At 36.7% G+C, this 17,195-nt stretch overlaps 1 protein-coding gene across 1 annotated transcript in view; it reads right to left on the minus strand.

The window, feature by feature from the left end:
* Positions 1 to 17,195, minus strand: part of CCDC178 (coiled-coil domain containing 178) — a 179,804-nt gene that overhangs the window by 4,022 nt on the left and 158,587 nt on the right. The window contains exon 19 of the mRNA XM_074576925.1: positions 14,557 to 14,691. Within this exon, the coding sequence (XP_074433026.1) occupies positions 14,557 to 14,691 (135 nt within the window). The remainder of the gene's footprint in view (positions 1 to 14,556; positions 14,692 to 17,195) is intronic.

Raw genomic sequence — 17,195 nt, forward strand, 5'->3', positions numbered from 1 at the left:
AGTCTAAAAAACATGTTTTGGCAAACATTGGGAACATTATGTCTGCTAAATAAACCAGGGCCAGGGACTTTTTCGTGACCCTCAGGCCAACTAGCACATAAGGATGAGCCTTTCTGGGCCCCTTCTCCGTACTCTTAATGCTCTAATTATTGGGTTTTTCATTCAGTGTGTCTAGATTAACCTGGGGACTATTTGCAGCAGTGCAGCCCAATCGAGAGGTGCTCTCAGGAGTATAAGAATGTGTTGTACGTATGTGGATGTAGGGAGAGAAATGTAAACATCTATTGAAAGTAAATGCACTGGGCCACTACCCCTGAGAAAGTCACAAGTCTAATGGTGCTGTAGCCAAATGTAATAGTAGTGAAGTTTGGGATGAAATACCTAAATGGATGAAACTCTTAAGAAAGGTGACAGAAAAGGAAGCAGGAGTGGTAAGATTATTTCACTGGCTTACTGATCTGACTTTCCAAGATTCTGCAGAAGTTTACACTCAGTAAAGAAGCTACCACAGGAATCGGTGCCATTTTTCTTGGTGTTCTGGTTTCTAAAGATGCTCTGGAGTTGAGTGCAGTTCAATGCTTCAGTTGTGTTTTTTTTATATAATTAAAACAACCACACCAGAACAATCTTGTCTGAAGTGTCAATAGCTTTTATTTAGATCTTATATACTGTCTTTCAGTAATAAAATGAAAGTAATATTAACATATATTGTAAATTTTGCTGAATGTAATTTTTAATAACTAATGTTTACAAGTGGGAAAGCTAATCATCAAATGATAGTTTATTAATGACACTGACTTGATTTTAAAATAGATTTAATAAAACATTTAAGATTAGATTGAATTGTCTTAAAGGAAAATTTTCTGTGCTGGCTCATTGACAAAATTATACTGATATGTCTGTCTAAGGCCAAGGTTTAGCATGCATCTGGGTTCCAATTAACTATAAACTAAGAGCTATGGATGTATTCTGTCACTCCTGAAATAAGAAAAAAACAAACTTTACCTTATATCTCTTATCTCATTTCCATGAATTATTTCATTCAATGGATTACATTAATGTAAAATGAATTCTCAAGTTAGGCTGTAGACTTCAACGGGACAGTAACTTGCTTCTCAGCAGAGCTGTTATTGAGGAAGTGCTTCCTTTTATTCTAGTTTCCATTTTGATCACATGTTTATGAGGCACTGGCTCATAGGACAATTTCCACTCCTTTCCCTAAAGAAGTTCAGCTTGTTAGGAAGGAAGCTGCATTTTACAATGTGCTAAGTAAATTAAGTTTATGACAGTCATACGCTTTATTAGTATTTCAGTGAAAAAAAAAATCATTATTTAATTTTAGAAACTGAAAACATTTATTTTAAATATACAATGACATAAAATATGGTCACTCGTCTTCAATTTGCTCCATTAGTCTGACAGTATCATATACTAGCAGCTCTCAAATCATTAGAAATAAAGACTGAAAATACAAGGCAAATGTAATGCTTGATTTTCACACAGACATAAATTAGGTGTAACTGTAATGAAACTAATGGATTTAAAACAGAGAAAACTATCAAAATCGGGCCCTGAGTCCTTAATAGCCCTTACTGGCTTTTCATTTGTCAGCTGTTCTACCTAACGTATTGCAGGAACAGCGAGATATGACATGTGGATATATGTCTGAGCTAGACTGCAAAACTTTAAAAAGAGGTGGGTAACTTGATTCTTTTACTGATGGAACCTATTTTATAACAATTCTCCTTCCTGGAGGCCTACGAGCACTCATTTGTGGAGAAAAGAATGCAAAAAAAGGAGAACAGGGAATAAACTTTGGCCATGTAAATTCCTTTCTTGAAACATCATGCCTATAGTCAAATAATAATTGCCTAAACAGTACCTGAAGCTCAATTTCCTCTAAGATTATCCTCAAACATTTTAGCTGAGATGTGCAAAATATTACTGTGCAATGAGTATTATAACTTGGAAGTATTTTAAACTTCTGGAGAATCGGCTTCTTCCTAGGTTTGGTACATATCCAGTTATGATTCACATTTTGTACAAACTTGTTCTCTCATATGGTAAATTTTAAAGTTACTCAGAGAAAAGAGTTCCTCAAAAATAAATAATTTAATGTGCTTCTTGAGGGGAAAAAAAGATAACAGTTGCAAACCACCTTTTGACGCAGATGGAGAATATCTGAAATACATGAAGATAATAGTAAATCAACAAGATAATCAGAAAACTATGCAGAAAAATATAATAATAATAGGGCTATAAATAAAATGTGAACGTCAAATTGGAAAATGCTTATATAGCCTTAGAGGCCAGCAACATTAGTGTTTAGGTTCTCATTTTTCCTCAACACCATAACGTACGAACTGCAATGTGGAGTCAAAACAACAGTCCATCTAACCCATCGTTCTGTTTCCAGCAATGGTCATGATGAGATGCTATGTAGGGAAGAGTATAAGGGCAGAATAAACATGTGCAATGCTTCTTCCTAACATTTTCTGATCCCAGAAAAGCCAGATGAGAACAGACTGAAGACAATTTTTGCCAGAATTCCCCATGTTTCAGCAAGTATTCCTACATCTCAGAAGACTTCCCTGTAATCTCAAGACCATACTTGTGAGTTTCCAAAGTGTCAGATATTGCTCTTGTTGTCCCTGTAGCACACATGGAAACTCATGAAAGGAAGGTTTTGCATTAACCTGGAAACAGCTAGAAGAGCGATATATCCACAAACAACTTTGCAAATTCATTCATAGTCTCTGAAAACAGACGTTAAAGCCTCTCTGTAGGACTGAGCAGCCAGAAAGACAACTTGTACTACTCAAGGCCAAGGAGCGTGGCAAGGAGGAAAGTCACAGAATGGCTCACTCAGGTTTCTCTCCACCATGCCCTCAAGGACATTTGCGTCCAGGACCGCAGCTGCCTCCATCATACAACAGGGACAGAAAAGGGGAAATGCTGCTTCAGAGGGCATCTGCACACCTGGCACAGTCTTCTTTTGCTCCCAAACGAAGTTGATTTAGCTCCAAAATAATGTGTACTTCTGCCACTAATTTGCTGCAATAAAAATTTGTTTTGGTTTTGAAAAGGAAAAAAAAAATCAGTATTCCCTAACAGGAAAGTGCTGTTTAAAGACGTAAGTCTAAATTATTCCAAATCAAATGGCAGCCCAAACAGGCCACTTTTCTGGATGTTGATCTAGGTAAGGCAGAAATCATACTGGTGAAGCCGAAGTGCATGACTTCTCAACCTGAATGGCTACTGGGCAGCAATGTATCTGTCAGGGTGACACTGACGCTGTCAAGCCATTACAGATCGAGCTCCAGAATTATATGCTGTCTGAGGCACTATACAGCAATGAAAAATTCTGACGTTTTATATACAGGAAAATCTCAGCTCTTTGATTATCAATAGATGAAAGATGACAAATGGCTTTTTATCGTTGAGACATGTGGAACTGAGAAAATTAGAGAAACCAAAGAAAAACTATAAATTATTTCAGAAGACTGCATCATCATGTTTTAGCTTGCTAATCTCAAATCCTAATCTGACCTATCTAAACAAATCATTGCCTTCCTCCTCTAAATTTTTCCTATCTTTCAGACTTTACCTGTTAAGAAGAAAGATGTAGGAATTAAAAAGAATGAGAAATAAATGGAAAAGAAAGGTAATAATATAACACCAGCAGTGGTTAGACTCATCATCTGTATAGGTCAAAGGAGTCACTATGACATGTAGAGAATTATTACAGTGAGCTAAGTAAGATATTAAGATATAAGAAAGACCAGAATACAGGTGGAAATCTTTGCTGCGTAATTATATATATGCATTCTAAAAGGAGTGGTAATTAGATTATCAATGAATATATCATTGATACTGAGAACATAATGCCCAACGCCCTCTCAGATAGTTATCGGAGAGACAAGAAATGATGCTAACAGGAAAGGCTTGTGTACTCAAAACCTTGTCTTTTTTTCCAGTCTAATAAAAGATAGTGCCTTGCCTTATAAAATCTGCCTTGCTTACATTCTTAGGCCATGAAGATTATAACAAAACTGTCACCACAACACTTACTTTTAAAATACAGACGCCGTTTTAGCCCTCAGAATAAAAGTTGCACTACAAGACAATGTAGTGAGAGTATGTATATTGACTCACATTGTTCTCCCTTCACCCTGAGGAACACAGACCTGTGTTTAAGGGAGTCAACCAAACTTTATCATTGACTTCAACAGGACCAGTTTTAAGAATGTTTTTTGTTTTGAAAGACTTTTTAGTCCCTAAAGGTTAATTGGAGTGAAGCATAGCATTAAAAATCTCCTTGTTTGGTGTACTCTTTAATTTTCTTATTTTAGAAATTGTAATAAAACGAAAACTCATAGCTTTGAAAAATCTGTGCCAAATGAAAAGGAGGATTTTCTGGAGCTATTATAGATAATTAAAACGCTCCAGTAAAATTCCACGATAGCTGTGACGAGCTGGCATACTAAAGCAACTCAGTGAAATTGCTGTGACCCATCAGAGTTTTGGAGGAGAGTTAAGTGTAAGAAAGAAACTGCTCTTCCTGAGTCTTTAACTCTCAGTTTATTGCTCCAGTGCCAGTAGAAGCACCAAAACTGATGCTGAGTCAAGTGATGATACAGATTTCAAACCCTCGTAGCAATGCTGAATATTATAGGAATGAGAAATACAGCACTATTAAAAGAGAATGCTTCGGTTCTCATTTTCTTCAAAATTATTCTTGAGAACCAAGTAGCTCTCTAAGCCGTAATCCTTTCCACCCCACTCTCCTCTCACAAAGAAGAGAAAAATTTACCAAAAAGATTTCCTTGTACAAAGCTCCTCAGTCCCCTGAATTAGCTGATAGTAGCTTCTTTTCCTTTGTCTCAAACACAGATTTCTGCTCTGCTACCACATACCTGCTCAGTTACCACAGTGCTCGGGCTCAGAGAAATATCCCATTCATTTCGGAAAAAATACTTCTTATCAGAACGCTTGCAAATGAAGGCCTAAATTTGATCCCTCACTCCTCAGCCTGGAGTATCATAAGAATGTATTTATAACAGCCTGTGAGCACAGAGACTGTAACAGGATTTACTTGGAACATCACTCGAAGGAGGAGTGGTTCTTGTCTCTAGGTTAAGAATATCTCCAATGCCAGGTTTAAGAAAGGGATAAATATGGGTTATACTTTCTAGAGAAACCATGTACACTCTATTTAGATAGATACAAAAGAGTAAGGGGAGTTGGACAGTAACGTTGTGGCTTGCACTAAACTGGTATTGCAATATTTTTTATTCGCTTTCTGCTTATGTCCTTAATTGGTTGCTTCTGTACCACTAGCAGCAGCCCTCCAGAGTACGCAGTCAGATGACAGCCATGTTATGTCGATCCTGTGACAGATGTTTACTGATTTGTCCTCAGGAAGGATTTGGTTTCCAGATCTGTCTTCCCAGGCATAGGCAAAAGACGTGACATGAGAGGTTTTTATGTTACTCCTAACTTTGTCCTCACATGCTTCAAGTAGCCATTTATTTCAAAAAAGAAATGTTTACGTCCAAGTTGTAGTATGTTAGCAGAAAAAACCAAACCACTGAAGTTTCAAAAATGAAGCCAGTATCCTGGTAAGAAAGAACAGGTGGCTGGGGAAAAGGCTGGAGAAACAGCAAGCTGAGACATCGCATCTGAAACCTGCATGTTTTTAAAAGATGCATTTGGAGAAGATAATGACTGGATTTGAAGCAGCTGCTCACAGTAAAATAACGTAAAGCATTTAATACCTCAAATGCAACTTTGGAATATTACAGTGCCTGTTGCAAGAAGTTTCTTGTAAGGACTTTTCCGTGGGAAATGCTTGGTTGAGTCAATCAAAATACAGGATAACTATTACACTTTTTATAATTTTGCACATGACAGTCAGGATTTCATTCCGGTAGGTCATTTGATTCTCTGCAGGTGGCTCTGTTGGTTTCTGGAATAGTATACTGTGAATTACATGTTACACAAATGAAAGGCAGTTTTAATTCTGGATAACGCTGTATTTGATTCTACAAACATCTTTAGGCCTAATGCAAAGATTCCTTTGAATAATTTATCCAGCTAAGTGTCTGTGGTCCCAAACTCCTAATTTAAAAATGTTGATAAATGAAGTATCTCTTTAGCTAATAAATGAAGTATCTCTTTAGTTATCCTTTGTCAGCAACATTCATTTTAATGGAAAGTGAGTTTACAGGGTTACATGATTGAACTACTGAGCCAAGTCAGTGTTGGCAAATGATGGGCTAAATTATTGATGTTACACACTAATGAATTCTGATGAGAAATAAAATACAGACATTACATTTCAAGTGGTTCATAATTATTTTTGTACTTTAAAAGCAATTTTATTCTTTTTCCAAATCATACTGGTTCTGTAAAACAAAAACATAGTTAGTGATTATAACTAAAATTATTGAGTTTGAGGCAAAAATGCTCCTGTAAGTTTTCTTATGCAAGTATAATGCTATTCACACTAGGATTCTGATTTCTTCTTATACTTCTGGGAGAGGATAATTAAATTAAATGTCTAAATTTTTAAACTGCTGTCTTTAAATAAAATAATCTACTTTGCAACCGTGGTTAAGAGTTCAGTAGATGAGTTTATAATCTATGATATATCAGCATGTTTACTAGAGATGTTCTGAACTACTATAATTAATTCAGGTGATGACAAAAACAGAAGAGCTGCCAAAAAGGAGCTTTCAACATGTAAACAGTTCATCATTAAACCTGTGTTTTGATATATGTTTAAAATGGGTAGAAGGAGGTTACTAAACTTCAGATAGCCCAAAGAGATGTTGCAAGGTTGAATCATTAATTAAAAATGTCATTTCTCTGATTCTTTACTGACTGTACTGGATAAAGAAATCTAATTCCTTAGTTTTTACTTATAAAACCAGAGCTAAGCATTTGCTCATTTGGCAACAGTGTAACTTCATAAATCCTATCCTTAATCTTGTCTTCCTATATAACTTTTCTTAATTATACACTGAAGCCTTCTGTCAATTGTTGGAAAAGCAAATCTACGAAGAGTCATTTCCTTTTCTTTTTGACATATAACAACTGAATAACCATCTTACTTGTCAGGTCATTGCTGAATTCTCTTGTCATTCAAGACTACCACTGACCTGTTGAAGGAGTAAGTACATACAAAACTGTTCAGGTTTTACTTACAAAGAGAATAGTGTGATCCAAATGATATTTGGCCAAGGTCTCAAAAGAGAGATTCGTAAGCCACAAAATCATCACCATAAACTCAGTGTTACCTATAATTGGCCTTAAACTTGAACACAGTAGCTAAATATGTATAGTTATTTTACTGTAAAGTCTCCAAAACACAGCATTTTCTTTGTCTTTATCTTCCTACTATCTACTAGAGCTTTTAGGCGAGAGCTAAATTTCTGAACGACTTGCTTCATATCACACTTACTTCATGTAGTGAAACTTTCAAGTGAAGCCATAGAGGAATTAGCCAGTAAATGCCACTATAGGTGTTCCTATGCATGCCAGGAAAACATTTGCGGTTATATCAGCCTTTGGGCATGACGTTTTGAAAAATAAAGAGTTTATGTGAAGCATAAGAAGCTTGGTGTGCTACGGCATAAATGGCAGAAAAACCTAAATGCAACTGAGTCATGCCAAATGAGATGTACACTTCACTTTGAAAATGGTAAAGGAAATCATGTCAGAATAAAGACATCAGAGTTTTGCCATGTGATAAGCAAAATCACAGACCATGAAAATGAGGCAAAGAATGAAGCAGGTTCTAATTTCTGCTATGAATTGGGCTTATTTTGAGATTACTTTGCACTCTCGCACTAGAAAGGTCCCTCTCATCATGCAGCAATAAAATAAATGGTCACGACTCTTTTGTGTGTCTATTCCATGGCAGCTGTATGTGTCACTACACCTACATGATAAGTAAATTCAAAGATTTTGGTGAATGCTTGTCAGAGTCATCAACTCAATTTAGAAAAATCTAGACAAAAATAATCACTTCAAGGATTGAAATAAAATGTGAGATCATATTTTGAAGAAATCCAGATGTTGTTATCCAAAATTCATAATCATATGAGAGGAAAGCCATATATTTTTAGAACCTATATACTGGGTACTGATTTCCATGTTTCTTTAGAACCTGATTAGCTAAGTAACAAATTTTTCAACTCAGAAGCATTACCCCCATAAGCAGGAGAAAAAATAGCTAGTCTCAATTTCCCTTTAACTGCGCAAAACAAATATTTTATAAATGAATAATACAACCATCAAAATTTCACTTTGATATTTTAAATGGTTACTACGAATAAATGTGATTACATACAAAAGCTTAGAACTAATTAAAAGGTGTGTAGCCATGTTCCCCTTAAGAAAAGTTATCTGTCATCCAACCCCATATGTCTCCAAGACAAGGCAGAAACAGCAAGACTGCTAAAGCAAAATCAGCAGGCAAAAAAGACACAACTGAGTGTAATCAGCATAAATGGTGATAACTCAACCCATAACAGAGAAAAATAAAAGAGAAGGCATACAGATTTTGAAGAGCGTCAGCCCTGAGGGACACCATAACACACCTGTGTTAATAAGTTAGAGAACAAAAGATGTAGTTAAATCGACTGCCATCTGACAGCTAAAAAAGCAAGTTAAGAATGAGTGGTTTTCAGAAAGCAAAAGGGCAAACCCTGCTTTTAACCACGCAGGATTATGGTTGGTGCTGGCCTTAGTGGAACTGCACTGGCTCTTTCCTGCAAGAAGGTAGAACAGGGTGCCATGAAAACCACAGATTTTGCACAGTCAGTAAAACATTTCCTCTGGTAAGATGCAGTATCCGCTGAGATGCCCGCAGTAGATTCAGCAAAGTTTCTAAACCTTAGTTAAGAACTGTCCTTTCTCTGGTGATCTCTGCAAAATAGCCCAAATAAAGACAATACAGAATAGACCAAAACTCTTCTCTAGTGTAAACTGGTGTAGTTCAGTACAGTGGAATCATTTGAAACTACAACAGCTTTGCCAAAAAGTTTTTAAAGGTTTCAGGATAATCAAGCAACTTCAGTATAACTGTGGAAAACGTAAAAATAGTAACAGCATTCTGCAGCCAAAGCAACAGTCTGTGGGCTGATGTATCACTCCTTTGTGCCTTACATGGCAATCTCCACCTAATGAAAATGAGTAAAACTGCTACCAAATAAGAAGTTTCCAAACTCTGAATTCTGATGATCTTTTTTTATATCACTTTGCACTGGTGTGAATGGCTATCAAAGGTACAGATCTATGAAAAATTAAGCCAATAATCTTGCATTTATTAAAAAGGTACCTTTGTCATGCCATCATCAGAAAAAGTATATATGAAATGCTTTAAAGTTACAATGAGAGTAGCAATGATGCTAATTTTTTTTGTTAGCACTTTGTCCCCCAGAATAATTCTGGCATAACTATAGTCAAGATAAATCATCTAAAAAGGATGGACTAAATTGAAGACTGTCAGAATTAAAGCACAGCCACAGTCCTAAATAAAGCTACACCTGCCATCATATATCATTTTTGCAATTAGATAGCTAATTGAACTTACTCAAGAGCCAAGTTATTGAAACTCCAAAACATTATTGGGAAAACAAAAGTCATTAACAAAACAAATACCTTGCCTGCACACTTTTGGGAGAAAAGGTTTTTACATTTTTATCAGATTGTTCTAAATTAAAGAGATTACTTTCATTGTTTTCTGACAGATTAAAAACATATTTAGTAATTGCAGAATTTTTGAAGACTGAAATCCTCCAGCAGACTATAGAATATGGACTTCACCAACTGTGATGGTGAAATTTTCCCCACATTGTGCTGTCACTTTTCTTCAAACAGAAGACATCTCCACGCGGCTTTTATTTGAAGAAAAGCTGTCACTGACTTCAGCAATAGGATCCACATAGGATGTCATCTGCTTATTAAGATAATTAAATTTATGGGAAGAGTCAGTGTAATCTATGATGGAACTCATAGAACTTTCTTTGACTACCATGATAAAAACAAATTCTCTTTTCAGAGTCATTAAGCATGTGTGTAAACTGCCCAGAATGAAAGAAGAGCAGAGCAGTGCTCATGCACTTCTAATGCACCTCTGGTGCACTTCACGCACTGCAATTCTAATCTCTCAAATTCTGGCACTGGTTGTAATCAGACAGCAGTAAGGGATATTTTAAAACTTGAAACAGGTTAGGAAAAAGGTAGAGCATAAGAAGATGAAATATTCTTGCCCAAGAAATAGTCCTGCACTTTGCTCTATAAAAAATTAAATAGATGAAGAGCCAAAATTGAAAGTAGAAATCATTTCAGTCATTGATCTCTGCTCTAGCAGTTGATTTGATTGCCAACCTATTTATTCTTTCTTATTACCATGGAAGAATCCCTTACCCCTTTTTTTAACATCACAATTGAAATGTTCAATTTTAAAATTCCATTTTCTGTCAGAAGTATATTCACAAAACATATGGACACTAATCAGTTGATCATTCCTATTTCCAAGGCAAATATTAAATGTTGAAAAAGCAAAATGGTTACAAGGATCATGATAAAAAACAGGGAATACATATTTAAGAGTTTGATTGAAACAAAAGGAGCTAAATATAAATTAAAATGGCATTTTTTTAAAAAAAACCCTATTAATATCACCATGCACAATATAGACCAATGACCCCTAGCAAAAAAAAATGGGAAAAGCTAGTATTTACTGGTGGTTGAGTCCCGTAATTCTGCCTTCATAGTCCACACTCATATTGTTGGTGCTTTGGATAATTTTGACATATTTCGATAATATTAGCAAGTCTTCAGTGACATAACCATGTTGTGAACTCAGAAAGCATATACTCATTTCTGCTACATATTGAAGAATGGGGTTTGGTCTTCTTTCTCAGAACAGAGGCCCAAAAGCAGGTGCAGCCAGAAGGCACTGTGTTCTGGTAATGATTCCCTGGTAAAGTGCACTGCTGCTGGGTTGGGCCGGGCAGAGCAAAAACCTGTACAGCCGGTGCTGAGGCTGGACAGAAAGCCAAGGAGGGAAACGAGGGACCCTCTGCCTTTGCTACCCTGAGCATAACGGCAGCAAAGCAGAGCTTCTGGCCCTAGGACATTTAAGTGCTGCTGGCATGTGGCAGCCTTTGGGGGTACCATGATGCTTCTGGGGACAGCAGCATCCCCAAAGGGGACGGGTACATTAGCCACGGGCTCCAGGGGACACACTGCCTGCATTGCACGGTGGATGACCAACGGGAAATCTCTGGCATCGGTACCACGTTTGGTGCTGACGGAAATTGGGACTGGTACACTGCATGTAATTCTTTCTGAAATGAATTAGTGAGACCAGGCAGCAAAGGAGATTGCCATCATTGTAAAGCTCTCTTAATTTAGAACTTTTAGGGAGATTTAATTGCAAGCATCTATTTTTTTTTTTTTTTTTTAAATTATCATTAACAAAAGCACTTTGCTATTAACTGGGATCCCTCTGAAGGTTTTGCTTTTTTTCAGTGTTTATTAAAAGTGATGACTAACTCCACCAATACCTGTTACTGGAAACATCCTCCTCACTAGTGGCTTTATCAATGTCACCCTCCTGTTACAGGCACAGTTCTTCCTTCTCAATCACAAAGTCTTACAGGCACTATGGTCCATCTGCACCACTAGAAGCGACTGGAAGGCAAGTCTAGATTTTTAAAAATAGGCTTAATAGCATAGACTTGTAATGATGAAACACTGATCAAATCTGTCTTCCAATCTGAGGCAGCTCTTGATTTTCACATCATAATTCTTCCCAAACCCTGCCGCTGTGTATAACTGGAGAGTGTTGCTCGTTAAAAAGTACCTGGTGAAAAAGGCAAAACACCCTCCATTACCTACTTTTAAGTCTCTCTTGGATCTTACCCAGGTCATGGCTCCTTTAAAATATTAGAAAACACTTAGGCAGCCAATGTACTGTATCTACTGACTCTTCTAATTCACTCTTCCTCTGTGATTCACGTGCTCCTGTTTGCTCTCATCAAGGTAGGTGCTGGGACACAAGCTCTTGTGAGTGGCAATCACCGTTTGGCTGCACACTTTGCGCAGAACCACTGCTCAGCGCAGCGGGGTCTCATCCGCAGACTTGAATGCAAGATGGATGCTAGGAACAATGAACTTGGGGAATTTCTTGCCGAAAGAAAAGGAAGTGAGAGGAACTGCTGCCAGATTTTATTTTGGAAGTGTGTGCCACTATGCTGAATGTCACCGATAGGAGAACTTAATTGGCAGAAAGATAGATTGATCTGAGAATAGCGCAGATCCATATATAACACTGGTCCATGTATAAATAAACCACAGAATCATAGAATTGCCTGGGTTGGAAGGGACCTTTCAGATCATCTAGTCCAACCATCAACATAACCCTGACAAAAACCATCACTAAACCATATCTCTAAGCACTATGTCAACCCATCTTTTAAATACCTCCAGGGATGGTGCCTCAACCACTTCCCTGGGCAGCCTGTTCCAATCACTGCCAAGACCTCTAAAATATAAAAATATTATGTTGCTGAAAGGAAATACTCTTCTATACAGCTTGGTAATTGCTCTTAGCTGAACTAGTCTGCATTTTAATTTTATGTATTTTCCCTGCTCACTATTTTAATATTATCAGTCAATCTTCATAAAAACATAGCAAGAATATTAGAAAATCAGAAAAGCATTAGAGTATCAGAAAAGGATGTCATGGATAGCGAAAGCAGATAAGGAACAGAACGTTGTCCAGACTTTGAACAAAATATTGTCTTCAGTAGGTCTGAGCTACTTGGATTTGAACACCAAAAGATGTTGCTGGCACTTCTATATCTAAAAGCTTAGTTTAAGCCCATTTCTAGGTAGTTGAGTTATTCAGGGTGACAAGATTGACAGTCACAGCTTCTCAGCATGAACAGCATACATGGAAAAAATTTATGCTAAGATGAAGGATTTCTGCAAAACTCACTCATCGTAACATGGACTAGTTATTGATTTAAGAGTCCAATTGTATATGAGGTTCACAGTACAGCTATTAAAACACTGCGTAACATTAGATTAATGTAAAGATTCATGTGTGAGGCAACCAACTGCCACCTGTGGCTTCCATGTCACTGCTATTGTTATTCATGAGGTTTAGGCTGCACATTGATCACCTCTCTTGAACACAGGAGAGACCAGAAATCACCCCAGCTATCCCCCCTGCAAAAAATCAAAAACGAGCTTTTCCAATTTTTCAACTGCTAAATGAGAATTTTGAATGAAAACAAGTGTAGTGCCCGCCTTACCTGTTTTCAATGGCACGCAGTTCAGTGCAATATTTAACAAATATAACACTCCCCAAAATCCATAACATTAAGAGTATTACAAATAATTAATAAAGTATAAAATCTGATCAGATTTTTTATTTAAATTATTTTTTCTTGACTTTCTGCTTTTAATATGACTAGGATTTTCTGAATCTTTCCTAGAAGTAGAACATATATAGAAATTTGGAATTTTAAAATAAAAATCCTCTTAGTGAGATACGGAAATCAGATCACGATGCTGATGCATTTTAGTGGAATTATACAACTTATTCAAGTGAGCTTTTACTTTAATGCAGCAGATATTAACTGTGAAGTGCAATTACATAATATTAAAATGTAATAAAATTGTTTCCGCAACCATACAACAAAGCCTGACTGTTAAAAATTAGAAAACAAGTTTTATAAGAATATGGTGCACTAAAGCTACATCAGCAACATAACTTCTTTTGCAAGCAGTAAGTCTGGAGAAATTTTCTACTTAAGTCTTTTAAAAACCCTTCAAAAACGCCATCTGGTTATGGCCATTAACTATGGGAAGAGATTGAAAGGAGTGGCTTTACAGAAATATGAATAAGATACCATGGCACAAGACAAAAAGAACATTCCAATTACATTATATAGTAGTTATTTTCCCTGGTAAATATATATATATCCAGGGATCGAGTTATAAAATGAAAAACCATACGTTGTTGGAAAACATTTTTAAATCTTATAACCCCCCAATGTTGCTTTTTTACAAAAGAGGGAAAGTCATCATATAACTGAGTTAGGAAGGTGTAATACTTCTAAAAAATAGTCTCCTGCTAAAGAAATTAAATACAAAACCAGTGCAAATGACAATATTGTTTACCACGGAAATAATATTTGCACAAAGCAGGACACAGTCACATTTTCTAAAACAACAGAGCAGCAGTACTAATGCCGCTCTGTGTTTCAAATATTTATATCCAATGTATTTATAATAATCTTTTCAAAGGTTTGTGAGAAATAAATCTAATCTCCCCCCTTTTTTTCAAACTACGCATGGTATATGTGCTAACTTACTGAATTCATCCTTCATGCAATTCCAGTTTATTAAAGAGGTTAAAAATTTATAAAACTCTGATGGGATATGGTTTTAATGCTTCATCACACTACCCATCATTTGCTTTTCAATCTAGATCAGAATGATCTTTCCGACTTCCCTGCAATCACCTACCTGCACAGCTAATATTTTCTGAGCGTTCTCCTGAGAGGCTGCCTGGATCCTCGCCAGCCCAGCCTGGATGGAGAGGCCACGCCGCCTCCACCGCCCCGCCAGCGCCCCGCGCAGCCGCCTCTGCAGCGCCCAAAGCTGGGACCGGCACCGACACCAACGGGAACCAGGCAGGGGGGAATACGGGGAAGAGGCAAGAAGGAAGGGAAGGGGGGGAAGAAAAGGGGAGGGGGGGGGGAGAAAAAAAAAAGGCAAAAAAAAATTAAATTCCCAAGTCAGAGCAGGAGAGGAAATTAATGGCAGCGTTCAAGAAGAATGATGGAGGGAAATATAGAAAGCAGTCAATAGCCCATTCTGCGCTGTACGGACCTGACAGGAATTTCACAGTCTCTTGGTTTTTCAGCCCACTCATGTGCATTCATCAGAAACCAGTCACATCTGGCTGCCAGGATGGGGGGTTAATTTTCTCTAAATGCCTCAGCAGTTTTGTTCTAGCTGAGGCAAACTCTGTGACTGCAAAGCTGATGAGTAAAATATTTCTACTTCACCCAGTTTAACTCAAAACCGATAGCCTCGGGACATATTGAACCTTTCTTAAAAAAATAATCTTTTGAAGCTTTTTGAATGGCACATCAGGTCAGGCCAAAGTTTAAAATGCAAGTTTAAGACTTTGATGGACACAAGGGCTTTTTTTTTTCCCTGTGTAAAGCTTATCATAGCTTGGCAATGTGTGCTTTAGTGCATGACAAAACTAAAGAGAATTAACTTAGCCATCAACTGCTCAGGGAGAACAATAACAGGAAAGAAATTTCCAGATAGAAGTTCCTATTAATCTACCTAGCTATAACCATGTGACATGAAAGCATCTAACAGCACTAAATTCCACTGAATGCGGCAGCTGAGAGTGACACTACTTAAAAAAAGGATTTTATATAGACGTATAGAAAAGGTAACACTTATCCTCCGAACTGCATTCAGTGCAAAGAATCCTAACTGAAATTATTCAAAGCAGGAGTGCTTACCTCATAGGCTTTTGGTATTTGCTAACAGTAATTATTGTTACAATCTACAGCTAAAACTGTTTTTTCAGTTTTTCCATAATCTGCAGCTATTTGGATCTCATACACCCGGTGTGACAGGTCTCAGTCTAAAAGACAAATGTTTTAATGACATCTGAAAACCTACCAACACAGAATACTTCTGAAAATGACTGTGGGTTTTGGTAAATTCTGCAAACATTGCTGCATACTCTAGACTAGGTGCAATTTAGAAAATGGAAATTTAAACCACCTAAATTATTGCTTAGTGGCAATACATGGGTTTGTGTTTCATCAAGTTAATTATTTCAATAAATTCCATAGCTATTGTTAGCATGAGGCCTTCAAGAGTATGCCTGTCAACCAGATTAACACAATGGATTGTACCATTCCTTTGGAAATATTACATTTCATTAAGGTCAATGCCACAGGTCAATAATTGGATCAGTTATAAAGAAGCTTTTACATGATAAGATATGACTGCTCTTTAGGAGCAAGCGCGGTGTACCAGGTGAAAAATACACTTTTTCAAAAGAGTGTAGATTATAGTAATATCAAGTGAGCTATTACAGCCTAGAGAGTAATTAATGCACATTTTCAAAATTAATGGCCTGATTTTCGGAGATACTGAGTTTCCACAAGTCCCATTAGATTCTATGGAAGCTGTGAGTACTTTGCATCTTTGTAAATGAGGCTGCAAAATATTAAAACAGATCTTTGTACACAATTTTTTTGAGTCCTGCCAGTGTATATTAAAAATAGCATGAGGGAAGGTAGACACACTCAATGGGAAAATATAAAAATATCAATCTGAATCACAGCCAAAACCTGAACCCAAACAGGAATATGTTTTCCAGTTTGAAGAACCTTTTCTAAGTACCACTGCTCCTTTCCTCCTGTTTTAAGAAGACTTTTTTCCTGAAATCTATCTCTTTCTGCGAGTCTGCTGTTAATTCAACTATTTTCAAATCTCATGTTGTTTGATAACATTCCAGAGTCTGAAAAAGAATGACGGTGAGAGAGGAGAAAACATAACAACTTATGACATTTTAATAACCTACTTAAGCCTTAAAAAAAGAAATTAAGTGGAAAACTATTTTTGGATTAACAAAATTCTCATTTTTGTAAACAGATAAAATAATTGCAAGATATGCTGTCATGATGAGGAAAATGGTGGCTGGGAGAGCACGTGAAAGGATTCATCGGTGAAGGGTGAAAGGGATCAGTGGCTATCCCGTTCAACGCTTATCCAGGTTTTTTTCTTGAGAGAATCAAAAGACATTCAAAAATTCTGAGGTTTGGCTATTTGAAAATTGCTATAATATTTATTGAGAAACCAACAGTTTATAATGACCAGTGTCCAATATGACCTTCACTAATGTTTCTCGTTTCAAAGAACTGAATAAACACTTGCAAATTACAGGTCCTTGATAGCTGTTGTTCCTATTGTATGTATCCCTGCATCTAATGCATCTCATATTTTGAATACATTTTATTGTGCCTAGCATAATGGAGCCTAAACCAAATATTTATTAATTTTACAATATTAATTGCAACATAAATAACATTTATGCACACAATCAGAAATACATGTCTGCGAGAAAG

Source organism: Larus michahellis, chromosome 2, assembly GCF_964199755.1.
Source record: "Larus michahellis chromosome 2, bLarMic1.1, whole genome shotgun sequence".
Lineage (NCBI taxonomy): Eukaryota > Metazoa > Chordata > Aves > Charadriiformes > Laridae > Larus > Larus michahellis.